Source organism: Rhinolophus sinicus, chromosome 16 (assembly GCF_057876585.1).
Source record: "Rhinolophus sinicus isolate RSI-liver-muscle chromosome 16, RSI-T2T, whole genome shotgun sequence".
NCBI classification, from domain to species: Eukaryota; Metazoa; Chordata; class Mammalia; order Chiroptera; family Rhinolophidae; genus Rhinolophus; species Rhinolophus sinicus.
In genome coordinates this window covers 185,803,904-185,820,659 of record NC_142516.1, presented here as the reverse complement: position 1 = coordinate 185,820,659, position 16,756 = coordinate 185,803,904, and the positions used below count along the sequence as shown (strand labels likewise).

The 16,756-nt window shown below is 42.7% G+C and overlaps 1 protein-coding gene across 3 annotated transcripts in view; it reads left to right on the top strand.

The window, feature by feature from the left end:
- ENOX1 (ecto-NOX disulfide-thiol exchanger 1) overlaps positions 1-16,756 on the top strand; it is a 366,236-nt gene that overhangs the window by 249,756 nt on the left and 99,724 nt on the right. For all 3 annotated transcript variants that reach the window (XM_088793020.1, XM_088793019.1, XM_088793018.1), the window contains 2 exons: positions 10,708-10,814; positions 14,718-14,835. In XM_088793020.1, the coding sequence (XP_088649146.1) occupies positions 10,708-10,814; positions 14,718-14,835 (225 nt within the window). The remainder of the gene's footprint in view (positions 1-10,707; positions 10,815-14,717; positions 14,836-16,756) is intronic.

Below are 16,756 nucleotides of genomic sequence, written 5' to 3'. Positions count from 1 at the left end.
CCTCCATGAGACCTTGGCCGTCTGTTACCATACGTAACCATCTCCCTCTGTCCTGCCATCTGCAGCTCCTGTTAGTACTATCTGCTTGAGCATTTAGTTACTTTCTAAGCATTAGGTTTTGGTTTGTTTGTTTTTCCCTCTGGCAAGATTTCAGGCTAAATAGCTACAGAGGCCACTTAGCATTCTCACTTCCCAGCGCTCTGCCTGACTCTTGCAAAGCACCTCGGTACAAAGACTGGTCGATGGTTAGGTATCATAGGTGGAACTGATGGGGGCATTGGAAGTTGAGCTGGCAGCTAATAAATACAAAACATATTCTAACCATTAGATTTTTGAGCAAACCGTGCTCTCAACTGGCTTTGCCCTAATACAATCCCCCTTAAAGTAGAATATGGAGCATATACATTCGTTGAGAATTTTGCGGTAGTGTTACAACCGTACTGTTATTAATATCATTTTAACCTGGAGGTTGGGAAGGTGAGAACTGTCATACAAATTTGCTTTTTACATGGATGGTAGGAATTTGCATCAACCTCACCTTAGAACTTGAAGTAGCAAATAGTGGGGAGAGTTTTGATCAGGCGCGAAGAGATCGTGGTTCTCATCCCAACGCCATCGTTGATGAGCCAGGTGACTTTAGAAAAATCCTTTAAGTGTCTTAGCTCCCAATGTTCTCATCTCTGTCGTGAAAGGGTTTGACCAGACAGTCCCCTAACTTAGTTCCTTCCCCCTCTGACTGTTCTACAGCCCTTATCATGTCATTGACTTCGATCCTTTAGTATCTCTGAATATCTAAACACAAGTATCGGTTGCGACCCAGCCACAATGCCAGACGCTCCTAGCTGATCACAGAACAGAGGATCAGTCAGATGGCCCTCCACGCCAGGTGCCGTTTGTGCCTTGCTGTGGCCGTGATGGTTACATCTGCTGGGCAACACTGTGAATTTTAAGCCACATTTCACACCTGCAGGTGTGTGTGGCACCCTCACCCTGCTGGTGCTGCAAACTGGCCAGATTCTTCAGAGAGGCTGCACCTTGCACTCACTGGTCTCCTCTGTCACATCCTCATCTCTTGACTAAAATCGTAAAAGCCTCAGGTGTTTGAATGAATGATGAAATCCATCCACAAATATTTATTGGGTTCCTCTGAAGTGTCAGGTGGTCCGCGAAGAGCTACAGTGAAACGTGAGGGATCGCTGATCTCGGTGTGCGCTGTGACCCCCCCCCCTCGGGCAGACTGCTGTCCTCATCCACGTTTCTTCTGCCGAAAAAGCTCTTTCTGAAATCACTGACTTCTTCCGAACATCCCAGCTAAACGTTTTATTTCCGCCAAGGGAAATTTGACTCCTGTGTCCCTACTGTGGAAAAATAATTTTATGAAGTGTTAAAATGTTTTCCCATGTCTGTGGCCGTCATTGCTCTCTTTTCATCCATGGGAAAAAAATCCCCCTAACTGCTTTAGCAACTTGACAGATTTTCTGTGTATCCTCAAAATCATACTGATAGGTATACTTGCTGACGCTTTAAGTGCCGGAAACATAATTTTCATTAAAAATACTTCTTTGCTCCCAGGGAATAAATGTCCAGAGAAAATATTATTTATAAGAACTTCCAAGTTAAGGCTGAACACAGAATTTTCTGTTCACAGGGTTCGAAAGTGATAGTGGAGGATGCTGGAAGCCCGCCAAGGCTGAGTTGAGCTTGTTTTGGTATCTTCCCTTTCAGTCTCACTGAAAATATATAAACTGAGCCAAGTAATACCACTGTGATAGTAACATTTAAAAAAAATTAATGATAGCAAATATGAGAGAAAAAATAAGTCTTAAACTCTGGAACAACAGAAAATTGCAGGAGGCTAGATTTCAAGAAGTACCATAGTACATGTTGAGTGAAGCAATTCAGGGAAGATGTAACTTTGGGAGCTAAAGTTGAACACCCTGATACCGTGACATGAGCCCAGCTGTAGGGACTGGAGAAGAAGCCACTGCCAAGTGTACGGGGAATGGGTGTGTGCATGTATGTGTGTGTGTACGTGTGTGTGTGTACGTGTGTGTACCCTGGTGGTGGTTGCTGGGGAAAGGGGGCCTGTGAAGAAACTGTCTCTGAACTACTTTGGAAAGAATACACATACAAAAATTAATTACACAAAACGTTTTTTAAAGCCAGGACACTTTCAAACTAGATCTGAGGACAAGTGAGGTGTCATTAAAGTTACTTTAAGGCAGAGGTGACGTGTTCTTGCCTCTTCATGCCCCTGAAAAAGAGTACAGCTTAGTGGTCATGCTCCACCAAAAGGAAGCTGTGCCCAGGGAGAATGATGGAAGCGTAGCCGCAGACACAGTGAAAGCGTTTCGGTTGAAGGAGACACACTGCTTAGGTGTGGACGCACCCTCTCTAGCAGGGCAGTCGTGCGACCCTCAAAGCCAAACTTTACCACCTGTTCTTTTGCAGATAAAGGTTGCCAACCCCGTTCTGTGGGGTCACAGAGCTAGAAAGAGTTTTCAGGACGGTCAAGCTCATCCCGCTGTGCCTGGGCGTCTGGACAGCTGGAGGCTTTCTTCAGGCCACACAGCTCCTTAGAGGTGGAGCTGTGACTTCACCAGCCCTGGCTTCCTGAGCCTCCCTCGGCTCTCACTGCAGCCCTCCAGAGAGTGTGCTCCCTGAAAGCATTTCCGTGTCTCCACCTCCTGAAGTTTTCCTTGCTGGGGCTTCTTATTTAACAGCAGTAACAAAAACAAGTGGCGCAGAATGGATTTCTGACTAAAGTGTGTGCTGAGGAGGTGATTCCAGTCTGGTAGATGCACATGTAGGGGCCCTTTGTCCAGACACTTCCATTCTTCTTCACTGTCTGTCAGATTCCTTAATACACTTTTGGAGAGGGGTCAGTGACACTCCTTGCCCCGTCATAGCATCCAGTGTTTGGCTTCTTTGTGGCAGAACATTCTATTTACCTTAAGGTTTTGGTCCTTCCTGCCTGCTCTGGTACTCTCCACAAGCTCCCTCACATCACTTCTTACACCGTGATTCAAAGTCGTGTGGGGTCCCCCCACTACCCGAAAGTAGAGTGTTCCTATGAAAATCTTTTGCAAGCCAAAATGGCGTAGTGAAGATGCAATTACCATTAATTTATATGGAAAACTTTTTGAGGGTTCCTAGACCAAACAGTAATGTACCAAAATCACACCAAATACACCAAATTCCATCCAGCTTTACACTCAGCGTAACACACTTCCAAACTCTCTTAGGCTTTTCTGATACCTTCAAATACATGATTTGAAGTTGGGCACATGCAATTTCCATTCCCAGTCTCACCACTTGCTGGGTACACGACCTTGGACAAGTAATTCTACCTCTCTGTCAATCTCAGTTTCTTTACCAGTGAAATGGGTATAGTGTCTGCCTCAGAGGGTTGCTGGGGACTTTGGGAAAATTAACTGAAATTTAAATGTTTTAAATCAGAGGTTCTCAAACTGCATTGGAATCACCCAGAGAGCTTGTTAAAATACAGTCTGCTGGATTGGTGGCTGCCAGAGGCAGAGGGTGGGGCGGGGGAAATGGGTGAAGGGAGCCAGAAGGTACAACTTCCAGTTCTAAGATAAAGAAGTCCAGGGGATAGAATGTGCAATGTGATGATTAGAGTTAGCAATACTGTCTTGTGTATTTGAAAACTGCTAAGAGAGTAGATCTTAAAAGTTCTCATCACAAGAATAAAAATTGTAAATGTGAGGTGATGGATGTTAACTACCGTGTTTCCCCGAAAATAAGACCTAGCCGGACCATCAGCTCTAATGTGTCTTTTGTAGCAAAAATTAATATAAGACCCGGTCTTATTTTAATATAAGACCGGGTCTTATATAATATATACTATAATATAACATAACATAACATAATATAATATTATATAATATATAATATAATATAATATAATATAATATAATATAATATAATATAATATATAATATAATATAATACTGGGTCTTATATTAATTTTTTGCTCCAAAAGACACATTAGAGCTGATGGTACGGCTAGGTCTTATTTTCGGGGAAACACGGTATGTAAGAATGTCAATGTCAGGAGATGTGTGTGAGGGTGTTCACTGCAGCCTTATTAATACACATGTAAATAGATTTCCATGATATAGTAAGTGAAAAAAAGCAAGATTCTGCACAGTGTATATAATATTAGCACTTTTGCGTAAGTGAAGCACAGGCTGCACGTAGAAAACCAGACACAGCGCGTACTGTCTGCCTAACGTTGTCTCTGGATGGATGTGCTGGATATGTTAGCAGTGGTTGTCTTTAAAGAGTGAGACAGGGTGAGCGGACAGTCAGGATGGGGAAGGAGACTTGGCTGTTCGTTTTATTCCTTTTTTCTTATAATTGTGCGTTGCTTTAATTAGTCCATAGGGATAATCTAGGCAGGAGGATTTGTTGGATTTAAAAAGCCTAAAAAATGCTATGTATTATAAGGAACCATTAAAATGATAATTTTCTCATAGATTTTTGTTTTGTTACTTTCCAAAATATTTGAATTATATGCATTGTCAAGGGTCTCTCCAGTGCCTTGAAATGTGTTGTGATTTATACCAAGCTTAAACAGTCACTGTCTTTCCATGTGTTTGAACAACGTCACCATTTCCTGCTTGCTTGAAGTTTACTGAAGGCATCCTATTTTCTTTGAATAATTTGCTCAGCATGTTTCTCCTTCTTTCTGTCCCCATCCCAGTGCCCAAGAGAACCCCAAATCTCTGGCGTCATCTAGTCAGGAAGGTCAGACTAGAACCTTCCTGAACTCCTGCTGTTGGTGTTTTGGCTTCAGGTGTGACATGGGGGTGTGATGGATTCACAGTGTCACGCAATGCTCTTTTTCCTCCTCTTAAGACAAAACCCCAGAATGCCCTTTTTCCTCCTCAACTTGAAATTCCTGTCCATGCGTTCGTGATGCGTGGGTTTGACCATGTTCGTCCTGCTTCCTGGGCTTCCTGCCAGACTGACTGACAGACTCCTCTGAGATCAGGCCCCAGAGCCTTCCTGAGGGAGCTCGCGGAAATCTCTCTGGGAATCTCTCATAGCAGCTTCTCCTTACCATGTCCCCGTCGTGTTTGACACTAACTGCTGCTCCCTCTGGCTTTGTCTTGCTCCCCTGGGTGCTGAGAGCCCAAATCACTTACTACATTTTGTCCATTATAACTCTTCAACCCAGGGCCAGGCTCACCAGCCCCACCCAGCTTTGAGTATTTAAAGACAACAATGAAAAGGTCTATTATTTCATTTGTTACGTGCCTGTGAAAAAATCTCTTATGACCTCTTCATAGAAGATTTGGAAAAAGTATTATCCCTTAAAGGAAAAGAAGATTTCCTCCGAATCCGGTAGAGTGAAGGCTCTCTCGTGAGCCCAGATCGCATTAGAAACAAAAATGAAGCTTGAAAGGTTAGTTCGAGATGCTCTATTTAGGCAGGCCTACCGCGGGTAAGGACTTAATCAGTTTCTCCAGATATTTAGGACACTGCATGGGTTGAAGGCTCTTTCCCAGCTGCTTAGCTGGAACGAAAGATGCAGGAGGTCCAGGAACTAGGAGAAAGAATGCAGTCAGGAGAGTACAAAGACGAAAGGGCTGTGCTTATGTTCTTTGGGGGAACCTGTCCTTTCTCTTTGAGGCTTCCAGTGTGCGTCTGTGTGGAGCTCAAAATTCAGGAGCTTTGTACAGCCCAGAAATCGGTGGTTGCGTGATGGGTGCCCTGGTCCTACCCAGGAAGTTTGTTCACATTGTTCTGTTTCTGGGTAAATGGATGTCCAGTTCTGAGCTTTCCTTCCCTGGAAAGGCTGAGGACAAGTGCTCAAGTGCTGCTCAAGATCATTTATAAAGTTCTCTCTCAAGTAAGGAGTGTGCTCTGAACTCAGCACATGCCCAAACATTTTTTGGGGTGGGGAAAGTACAAAAAAAAAGTGGTTAAATTCACTTGGTTTTATGGGTTTTGTTTTTAAATTATGAAGAATATATACATATATGCCCATGTGGTATATGTGTGTGTGTGTGTGTGGGGGGGGGGTGTATGTCTCTTCAGTTACACACATACAAGGTAGTGAATAATCACTAGTAGAGTGTTAAATTTATTAAAGAAGGAGGCCACTAGATTAAAGTGGCTCTAAGGCTGTGGTGGTTTACGTAAACAAACCAAAATCTAAGTCTGTCAATGCCTCAAGGTTACACAATTGAAACCCAAGGACAACCAATCATAAACAGTCAACGAGGCTTTGAGATATGGCAAGTCTATAATTTCCTTGCTTTGTTTCCGCCTTTTCTCTGTAAAAGCCTCTCCCCAGCTCCTGTCAGTGGATTGCTTTTAACCACTTCCAGTTTAGCGCTGCCCAATTCAAATCAATTTTTGCTCAAATAAATTCTTCAAACTTTTAATATGCCTTAGTTTATCTTTTAACAAAAGGTTTGCAGCTGCAAAGAGTACTGAACAATTTCCTCATTGTTCTGTTTATCCTTCCCTCTGTTCATTTATACCTACTAGAAATGTGTATGAGAGACTTTATTATGACACCTCAGGCTGACATTCAAGCATACTTGTGAAAAGTCAATCACTTTTGTTTCCATGACCTTCAGATAACGTAACTTAGGCAAAACACTTATAACATAGATTTAGAGGGGAAAGATTTGCAAGGTGTGAAAGGTAAATTTAAATTTTCTGACAGAGTTCTTTCTGTTGATAATACTTTTAAAATGTTATACTAACTGCTGTAGGCCCAGGTGGACCTTCCAGCCACACTCTGTAGACCACTAGGGGTGGTGAAGGCACTGGTGGGGGTTGACTAATATGAGATGTGATCAAACAATACAGTGAGTGTTTAAATAAAAATAAAAAAAAGTATTACAGTAAAAGACACGTTGCGATTAATCCCCCAAAGAATACTCCCCCTTGCTGAATTTATTCTGCCTACATCACATCTTCAGTAAGTTACATTTCTTGAACAAATGCCAGTGCCATGTTGTCTACTATTTATCTCTTTTTTGAGCTTTTAAGTAGAGTTTTAAAGATCCCATCACTGCTGGTAGCTTTATTGTGTGTGGAACGAGTAGAATGAATTCTACTGGAGAGGTACTGAGTGGTAGTTGAATTCATTGACTTCTTTTTGACAATGAAGAGTGTATGGTCTTTACCTGTGACATCAATGCTAGTGGGCATCTGATTTCTGACTTAAAAAATACATGTCTTTGAATCACATTCATTAGGTCATAGGCTCAGAGGTGGTTCTTCTCTAATGATGAATCTGTGCTGATCCAAGCACTCTTTCTGAGTCCTTTTGTGTGCCCAAGAAATTTCATTTGCAAGACAAACATGAAGTAGGCCATAGAAATACTGTGAGAGTATATTTTAAACCTAAGCTGAGTTACAGTTTTTGGGTTTTGTTTTGGGTTTTCTTTTTTTATTTTATTTTTTTATTTGTTAATATGTGCAGGAGAGTATAAAACTTAATAAGGAAAGAAGTATAAAATTAATCACATTTAGTATTGTTTTTAATTAATTACCCTATTGAAAAGAATACAATTACATGAAATCAAGAATGGCCCAGAAAACTTAAGATATATCGCTTTGAATTCTGACTTCTCCCTGAACTCCCAGTATGTATTTCAGCTCCGTCTGGATGACCTTCAGGCATCTCAAATTCAGCATGTCCAAGAGCAATTCTCTTACCTTCTTTCTGAGCCCTCCACCTGTACTCATCCTCTTGGACTCTGATGTACTTCCCCAGCTTGAGTCGTCCTGAGCTCCCTCCTCTTCTCCCTCACAGCAAATCAGCCACCCTGTCCTATCAACTTGCCCTGTCAAATGACTCCTTGCTCCTCCCTCCTCTCCAGGGCTCTGCCTTAATTCAAGCCTGGTCATTTCTCCCAAGCAGATCCTACTTAGATCTGCCCCCTGTGGCCTACAGTATAAAGGTTACAAACTGGTTTGGCATACCTGGTCCTTTCTTATTCATTCTCGCGGAGCATTAGCCCCACCCCCACCATCTCTGTTCACAGGAAGTCCTTTCACAATTCCAAGTCAGGCTTTGAACTGGCCAACCAACCCTGCCTTCTCAGCTGAGCAAGCATTGATACGCTGGTTAAGGCCTCTCGAAAATGTTGCATTCTTTGGTGGTGTTGCCTGACTCCGCCTACTGAGTTAGGTACTGTGTCCCCATAGGTGTCATCCATACCTCTCTTGCTTAAGGTAATTATCTGCTTGTCTTTCTTTCTCCCTAGAGACTGTGATCTCACCAAGGGCAAGGCCTATGTCTTAATCATATATTTCTAGCAACCAGTCAAGTGCCTGGTAACCAGTAGGATCTCAGATATTTGCTGAAAGAATGAACAAGTGCATGAATTCAACTGATGTCCCGGGATATGGTAATAGCATGTTCTAAATAACTGAGGCACTTAGCCTCAAACAGGGAATATCTGTAGTTACACATGACTTGAGTAGATCAGGGGATCTGTTTTTACCCTTGAACATGTATAGTTTTTGGCCCTTGGCTCTTTGTTCTAAGTGCTTTCCCTTCTGTACTCCTCCATGTGAATTACTGGTCTCTTACCTACCCCCCTCCACTCCACACACATGTATGAACACATACTTTTTCTGAAGTGTACCCCATTTATTAACTGCCCTACCTGATTCATGGCGGAATTTTGACTATCACCACCCAAATACTCGCCTCAACCCTTACCGTCCCTTCCCCTCAGGCCTGGTGTCAGGACACCAGTTTTTATTCTTCTAACTGTTACCATTCAGAGAGCTCTACTATTAAAAGGAACGGGGGACCTGTTACTCTTTAACATCTCACAATCACTACCACCTCTGTCCCGGACACATAATCTCACATGACAATGGATTCCACCACGTCACTGGGGACTGACTGCTGTGTGTTGCCCGAGCAGAAGGCAGCTTGAAGACCCCGAAGAACCCAGCCTGCATGCTAACAGAACAACAGTGGGGCTGCATCGTTCTCCTCCACCAGCCAAGATGCAGTGCGGTCGAGCCCTGGGGGTTGGTGGTCAGGTGAAAGGAAGCACTCAAGGTGACTAGCCTGGCAGTGTTACTTCCTCCAGGCGAGGTGAGGAGACCGAAGCCCCTCCCACTCAAGGAGAGTGTGAGCTAAACTGATGGCAGATCCTCCTGTTCTAAATGAGTGCAATAAATTCATCATGTGGGATGATGGTAAAGTTTGGTAAATAAGGAGGTTTAGAGTTGGGATTCTCTTGAGGTGGAAAACAATCAACATAAAAGCCCCTGTGAAAACTACCCATAGATCAGGTAGTGGTTGCTTATCAGCATCACAGGATATTTACAATGTGGGAAGTGAACGGAAACAGCTTTCTTTTTCTGCCCATCACACACCTGTCTATTCTGTGTGCTTATTTTTAAAAGTGATGCCCCAGGTGTTGTTCTTCCGTGGAGATTATTCTATGACTCTTTGACATTCTTTGGACACCTGGAAGATTTGGAAGAGCTTTGATGTCCTTTTTGGTAATAGAGCCTTGGAAATCTCTTAAGAAAAATTTATGTTTGATAGAGTCTTAGCATCCATGAGAAGCTAATTTTAACTATGACTTCCTAACTAAATATGTAGAAGTTCGTGTTCAATCGTATGGTTAGTTCAGTGCTATAATTTCCTTAATCCCGTGCTTACTAGGTCAATAATTTTTTCAGCAAGACTGAATCTGCAGTTGGTTGGCCCCACCCGTAACATCCGCTCCTAAGAGCCTGCCCCCCTCTCTATAGAGCTTTGTTCACAACCACTCCGCATTTATCATTCCGTTCTCACCATGCCTGGAAGCCACAGACGTTCCCAATGATGTCAAAGTGATAGAGTTGGAGTTTCAAGGGGTCTGGGCACCAGAGGGAGGGGAGTCTCACAGAAGTGAAAATGGAAGGACAGAGAATGGTATGTGGTCGTGGTGAACTGCAGAGGGTGCCCTGTGGTGTGGAAATAAAGTCTGCATGCCAGGGCTGCTGGTTGGGGGAGCCTCAGTCTGTCTCGAAGTGGAGGCAGTGACTCCTCTTCCCTGCCACAGAGCTGCAGGGAAGGCTGCAGTGGGTACAACAGGGGAGGTAAAAGGAGCCAAGGAGTAACGATGGGCCTGAGATTGAGGGGAGATAGGACACTCCTGTCTACTACTGCTACTCATTGCCCCAACTTGGAACTTGAACATGGTCAAGTCTTCAGAGGGCTACAGTTGAGTCCTTGAGATGAAGACCAAACCAAAAAAAAAAAAAAAAAAGAGACATATGTTTGGCTCTTCCTCATTCAGCCATTCCATCCCAACTTCACTTCTAAGCCCCCAAGCCAGGCATTGCTTATCTATGTATCTGTATCTGTATGCCAACCCCTGTACCCATATGATCAATAGATCTAGGTATATAGATATACCAAGTCACACTTGTAAAAGAACCAAAGCATGCTTGGAAGCAGGTGCCCATGACCTTTGCCTGGTCACACTTAGAGTTTATTTTAACCTAAAGTTGTGGAGACAGACTTGAAGGGAGACACCCCAACCTTGCTAAAATGTAAGTACAAAAAGGCACAAATGGGATGGCTATTGATGATGTTAGTTCCACTGTGACATCATCCATAGACTCCTAGTGTCTTTGCTTTGCTTCCCTATAGTGATCACAACATAAATTACTTGTCTTGTTTGACTTCCTTGTTCACCAAAGTTGAGCAGATTGTGGCCGTTTTCAACGCTTCTACCAGACAAAAAGCTTGGGACCATTTCTCGAAAGCTCAGCGCAAGAACATAGACATTTGGCGAAAGCATTCTGAGGTTGGTGATTTTATTATTACTTTCTAACCACCATCACACAGCTGGATTGGCAGAGAATAATGTGGCTGCAGCCATGACGGTTTTTGTTACAGTGGGCAGTCGTCCTGCCATTGTCCTGTCTCATTGTCAGCTCCAAATCCAGCTCAGATTTGTCTCTTCCCCAGAAAAGCAACTGACTTCATGCTTTGAGGACAGAGTGCTTTTCTCCTCTGCAAAGGGAGAAAAAAAATCCCTTCCATTCGTAGCTAAGAGCTCAGCAATAAACCAAGACACTTTCTCTAACAATTATGAGGAAAAGTGTGGCGTAAAATCGAAAACTAGTTTTTCATAAAAATGGAGTTTTTTCTCACTGTCCTATAACGTGATGATGATAGTTTGTTCTTTGGGCTAGAAATGACAAGTATGCCTTTCATCTGCGTTTTCTCATCACTAGCAATGTCTTAGTCCCCTGTGCCGGCCAGTGGTTCTATCACACCCCTCCCAGAGCACATTCCTCAGGGGAGTGAACAGCCAGGCTGTAGCCACATCCACCCTTCTGCATCAATGAATGTGTGAAGTGTGAGTATTTCCCCCAAGGAAGGCGTCCAGAATTTGAACTTCTTTGCCACCTGGAAGGTCCAGAATGTGTCTTTAGTCATTGGTCGTCCAGCTGTTATCTTTTTAACTCCACAGTGTAGTGTATGCTGTGAACCTGTAACTTAAAAGTAAGTATACTGTCTTCATTGCTTCTTTTTCTTTTTTTTAATGAGAGACTGTTTCTCATGTGGATGGCTCTCCATCTCTAGCATGTTGATATTAAAGTTCTCTAAATGATACTCCCCTCTTTCAAAATTCCAAACGTATGGAAGGTAAGGTTTACGTATTTAAAGATTCTGACTCACACTTGTAAAATAAGTGTTTCATAGAGTGTGAGGAAGCACAAAGTACTCGGACATCCGTCATTCGGGTAGCATTTTAAGTGCCCATTAACTAATGCTAAATTACACTTCAATACCAATGGCACTAGATATAATATCCACATGAATACCAAATGAATTCTTTATTATCACTGTTTTTATGGTGAATTCTGAATGACTTCACAATAATGGGACACTTAAAGTGCTAGTGCAATTTATTGTTAAGAAAGACATTTTTTGTTTTGTTCACAAATGCCTAAGAAGGTGCTTGGTGAGTGATGCAGTTCTGTTCTTCCGTTCAGGAGTATGAGTGAGGAGGAGGTGAGATTATGGTTTAATTTTTCAGGGTCCAGAAAAACAAAGGGTGCATACCTGACGCTCTCCTAGACTGAATGGAAATCAGTTGGAGTGAAGGTTGATTTTCAGGAGGAAAGAGCCCTTGTTTATGCTGATATGTACAAATTGAGGGGCATGAAACACAAATCAGATCCATAAACTATGATTCAGATTTGGGGAGCATCTATGAATTGTTTGTTTTCTTTTTCATAAAACCAAGCATGATTAAAAGAAATGTTAAGAGAAGGGCAAGTGGCATGATGCTGAATAAGCCTGGGCATTAAAAGGCTGACATTAGTACACAAGTGTCAGCAAATATCAGGTATTGATCTAAATCACTCTTCCTGCTGTGTCCGATCCCCAACGTTAGCCCTGGCTCCCCCCTTCTGGGCCTGGGCTCTCTCCCCTGCAGAGCAGGACATGCAAAGCTTCCAACTTGGTTCCAAGCAAAGCCTGCTTGCTTTGCTTTACTGAGAGGTAGAGGTGGATGCAGTCCTGAGAAGTGCTCCTGGAAAGGGTCTTTGTGACTCCCTACCTCTCCCACCACCTCTTTTGATATGCTAGGTAATAGAATTCTAAATTACCTTTGATTTTTCTTTCCTACGTGTCACTTAATTGATTAAGTACCACTTGGTAATTTAACATTGTGGATGATTTCTCAGTTACATATGAGCTTGATAATTGGCTTGATTTTTTTTTTTTTTCTGCGTCCCCATGTACAGCATCTGTTAATTATCTGCAACACCTTTACAGATGTATTAGCGTGTACTAGTGATTTACTGCTGAACCAGGGGCACCCCGTGGGAACACCCTCAGCTTTTGCTGCTTCCCCTCCCACTTTTTCCTGCCTACCGCCCTTCCCCACAGAACTGCTACTGTGTGACAGTTTGTCATTAATTGTAGGGACTAAACAATAGGCCCTTTCAGCCTCATTTATTCTTTCCACCTGACTTTTCCTCGTTTTAAGTATTTTCAGGCCACCTCTTTGGGAATTGGGCTCTTTGTTGGCAGAAAAATTAGCTGATCACAACCTGAAAACGTCCCCACTAATCACGTGTTCCATCTGCCTCTGATACCCAGTGGTGGTGTTTAAAGCAGAATTGCCACCTCTTTCTACTGGGTGACACAGTCAAGTAAGGAGGCATGGCCTGTCATCCTGGTAGGCTTTCAGGACTGCCCGTGTTGGCAGGGACCTTGCTTCTCTGCCAACCCCTTTCCCTGTCCTCTGCATTGGTGATTCCCGGGGGTCAGAGTTGGCCATACAAATGCCGTAAGCAGTAAGTAATTTCCTGTCCATAGTGCTAAGGCTAAAATCTGTGAGCTAAGGAGAGAAGTGAATTGAGAGAACCCATAACAGACTAAGGTCTGTACATCAATTAAATGGCTGCTAGAACGATGCTTAGCCATGCCATTAATGCATTAGGTGTTATAATTGAGTATTATTGTTACTCATAGGTTTATTTATTATAAGGTGAAATCATTTTAACTGACTTTTCTTTAGAGACTTCAATTTAAATGGGGTAAAAAAAGGAAAAGGCAACCCTTTTCCTTAGGACAGTACATATAAGAGAACAAAATGGGTAAGGATTCACAAATACATAATATGCAGTTTGATGCAAAATAATAATTTAATTATTTAACAAAAAGGATTACAGTGTGATCCGTTGTGAAAAACATATATTCCATCATTCTTTGCTTTTCACAGGTTTTCACATATATTCTTCCATTCAAACAGCCTTATATTGCTACTCGTCCCCATTTTTGGGTGAGTTGACAAAGGCTCAGAGAAATTAAATGCCTTGACTGCAGTCACACCTCTAACAAGTAGAGAACGTACGTTATGATGCTAAGATCTTAAAGGATGCTAAAGCAACCATCACAACGAAAACAATAAACCCTACACGATAACGTGGAACACCAAAAAAGAAGGCATCTGTTTTCATTTTGTCTCCAACATTTTTTTATTTTTACCATTTGGACATTTGAATGGGTTTTGCGTGTGTGTGTGTGTGTGATCACACCTGGGCACATGCACACATGCGGGCACTATTTTGCATGAAGAACAACAGTGATCTACATTATCAGCTTAGAGAACCAACTGCATAGCATGGTCTTAAGCGTCTTACGTGCATTAACTTACTTTAGCTTCAAAACTATGATTGTCACAGTATCCCAGTGAGTAAATTGAGGCTAAGAGAGCTGAAGGAACATTCCTGAAGTTACCCGGTAGGTCAGTGGCGGACTGGGTCTTTGAAAAGTTTCCTTGCTGATTCCTGATCATTAACTATGAGCCCCTCTTATGAGCCAGCCGTGGTGATAGGTATTTCTGTGTAATCACAACAGCCCTGCCAAGTAGATGATATTATTTCCTTTTCTACAAATGAGGAAATTGAGACTCAAAGATTGAATAATTTGCCGAAGAGCCCTTGACTCGTTATTGGTGAGCAAAAATTTATCCCAAGCCTGACAGCAAATCCCCATGGTTCCAGCCCCTGCCTCACCCCCACACCCCTCAGAAGTTCATCCGAGATTGGACGGGGCAATGTTTGGGAGGGTGAGACTTCAGATTCTGCTGTGTGTTCCTATGTCAGTCATAATAACTAAGAGACCATTGGGAAAAGGTATGTTGACGCGTGTCTGCGACTGACACTCACGTGTCCTTAACTTCCAGGAGCTCCGGAACGCTCAAAGTGAGCAGCTCATGGGTATCCGCCGTGAAGAGGAGATGGAAATGTCAGACGATGAGACCTGTGACAGCCCTACTAAAAAAATGAGAGTCGACGAATCAGGTAATGCTGGCAACTGCCCTGTACCTGTGACTTACCATGGTGGCCTTCCTACTCTGAGGTGGGGCATACGTGTTGGGAAGCGACCGCGTAACTCATGTTTACTGGAGTTATACTAAGCCTTCATCTCTGAGTGACTCTGCCTTTTATTAACAGAACTCTACTCTCCTTCCTAGGAGCATAGTAATTTATATTGTTCCAGTTGTTTCTTTATATGTAGGTCTCGGGCCATTAGCCTTTTCTCAGAGATATGTGCCTATTCCCATAAAAAATCCCTTTCCAGAGTATGGCAGTCACCTTTAAAGCTGAAGTCCAGATAAAATCTCGTTTCAGTCAGTGTACTTCTAACATGAGAATTGTTTAATCCCTAAAGAAGCTTTCTAGCCTCTGAGCCAATGTGTTGGAGAATTAGACTTTTTTCCAATAAATTTGAGTTCATCTAACCTGCGATTGAAGGGTTGGCCCACTGGGTATCAAGAACGGGGCGTCACTCTGGAGTTGTAAAAAGGAGAGCAGCTCAGAATGAGCCCTGGGTTATGTGCTCTGTCTCCTCTCAGATACTGAGTTAAAACTCTCCTCCAATTATGTAGATGTAAATCCCTTGGTGTTGTACAAGCAGCCCAGGGAAGTGCTCGCTCAAACATAAGAGACACCAAAGGAGACTGCGTGTCCAAGCGGGAGAACGTTGTCTCGAGGGCCTGCGAGTTGCCACCATCAGCAAAAAAGCAAATTAGAGGCGTAACATAGCTTTGATTTGTCTCCTCATGTGTTCCAGTGAATAAAACAGCCTGTCCCAAGCTTTTTAAAAGAAAGGTTCAGGTAACCAAAGAATGTTTGCTAATTTGTTGGTGGAAGCCAAAACCAAGATTCCAAAGTGCCTAGGCCGTCACAATTGCAGAGTGGTCAGATGCTGTGTTTCTCCGGGGCTTTAGACGAGAAAGCCAGCAGCGTATATAATGGTGGGGAGGAAAAGCTCCTGCACCCAGGCATATCAGAAGGGAGTTTAATTTCCTTAGCGCAGTGGCTCTCAGAAGTGTGGTCCCCAGTCCAGCAAGGTCAGCGTCACCTAGAAGCTTACTAGAAATGTGTATTCTCGGGACCTATCCAAGACCTACTGAATGAGAAACATCCAGCAATCTGGGGTTTAAGACTTCCAGAGAATTCTGATGCATGCTGAAATTTGAGGACCACTACCTTGGAAATTTTCCCTTTTATCCTCCAATTCTATTCATTTAAGTCTTTCGGAAGCCCAGCATAAAAAAAAAAAAAAAAAAAAAAAAAAAAAGCACCATGCCACTATTATTTGAAGCCACATATCCTTTGTCTGAAAAACAAACCTGGCATTTATGTGTCAATGTGTGTCTCCTATTAAGCCGATACCAGATTTCTCAGGTCTGGTTGATTATTGGGGTAGGATTTTCTTATTTGAGGAAACCACCTTCCTCCCAGCATTTCTATTCTGCAAATCTTCATACATCAAAAGAGCGCACTTTAGTGTGATTTTCTTAAATTCAATGAAATCTTTCCAATAAAGAAATAAAACTTGTTTTCCTCACAAAAGCTTTCATCATTTTTGAAATCCCTGGATGAGGGGAAGGTTGGCTACTTCACATCTTATAAAATAGGTATAGGAGAAAAGAATTGAGTTCATCAGAAATTTTGATTTGAAATTGTAGCTGTTTTTTTTTTTTTCTGTTTGTTTGTTCTGTTTGTTTTTAAGCAGGGGGGAAGGATAACTTTAAAAAACAAAAACAAGGAAACAAACTATCAATTTCCCAAGTGAGAAATGTATGTAATTCCGTAGCCTACTTAGCGTAGAGCCAGAATAATAATGCCTCAGAACAGTAGGCTCACAGAGGGGCTCCTGCAGACATGGCAGCAAGCCAGCACCTACAGGGTGGGCCCCTGAGGTCTGCTGCAGGGG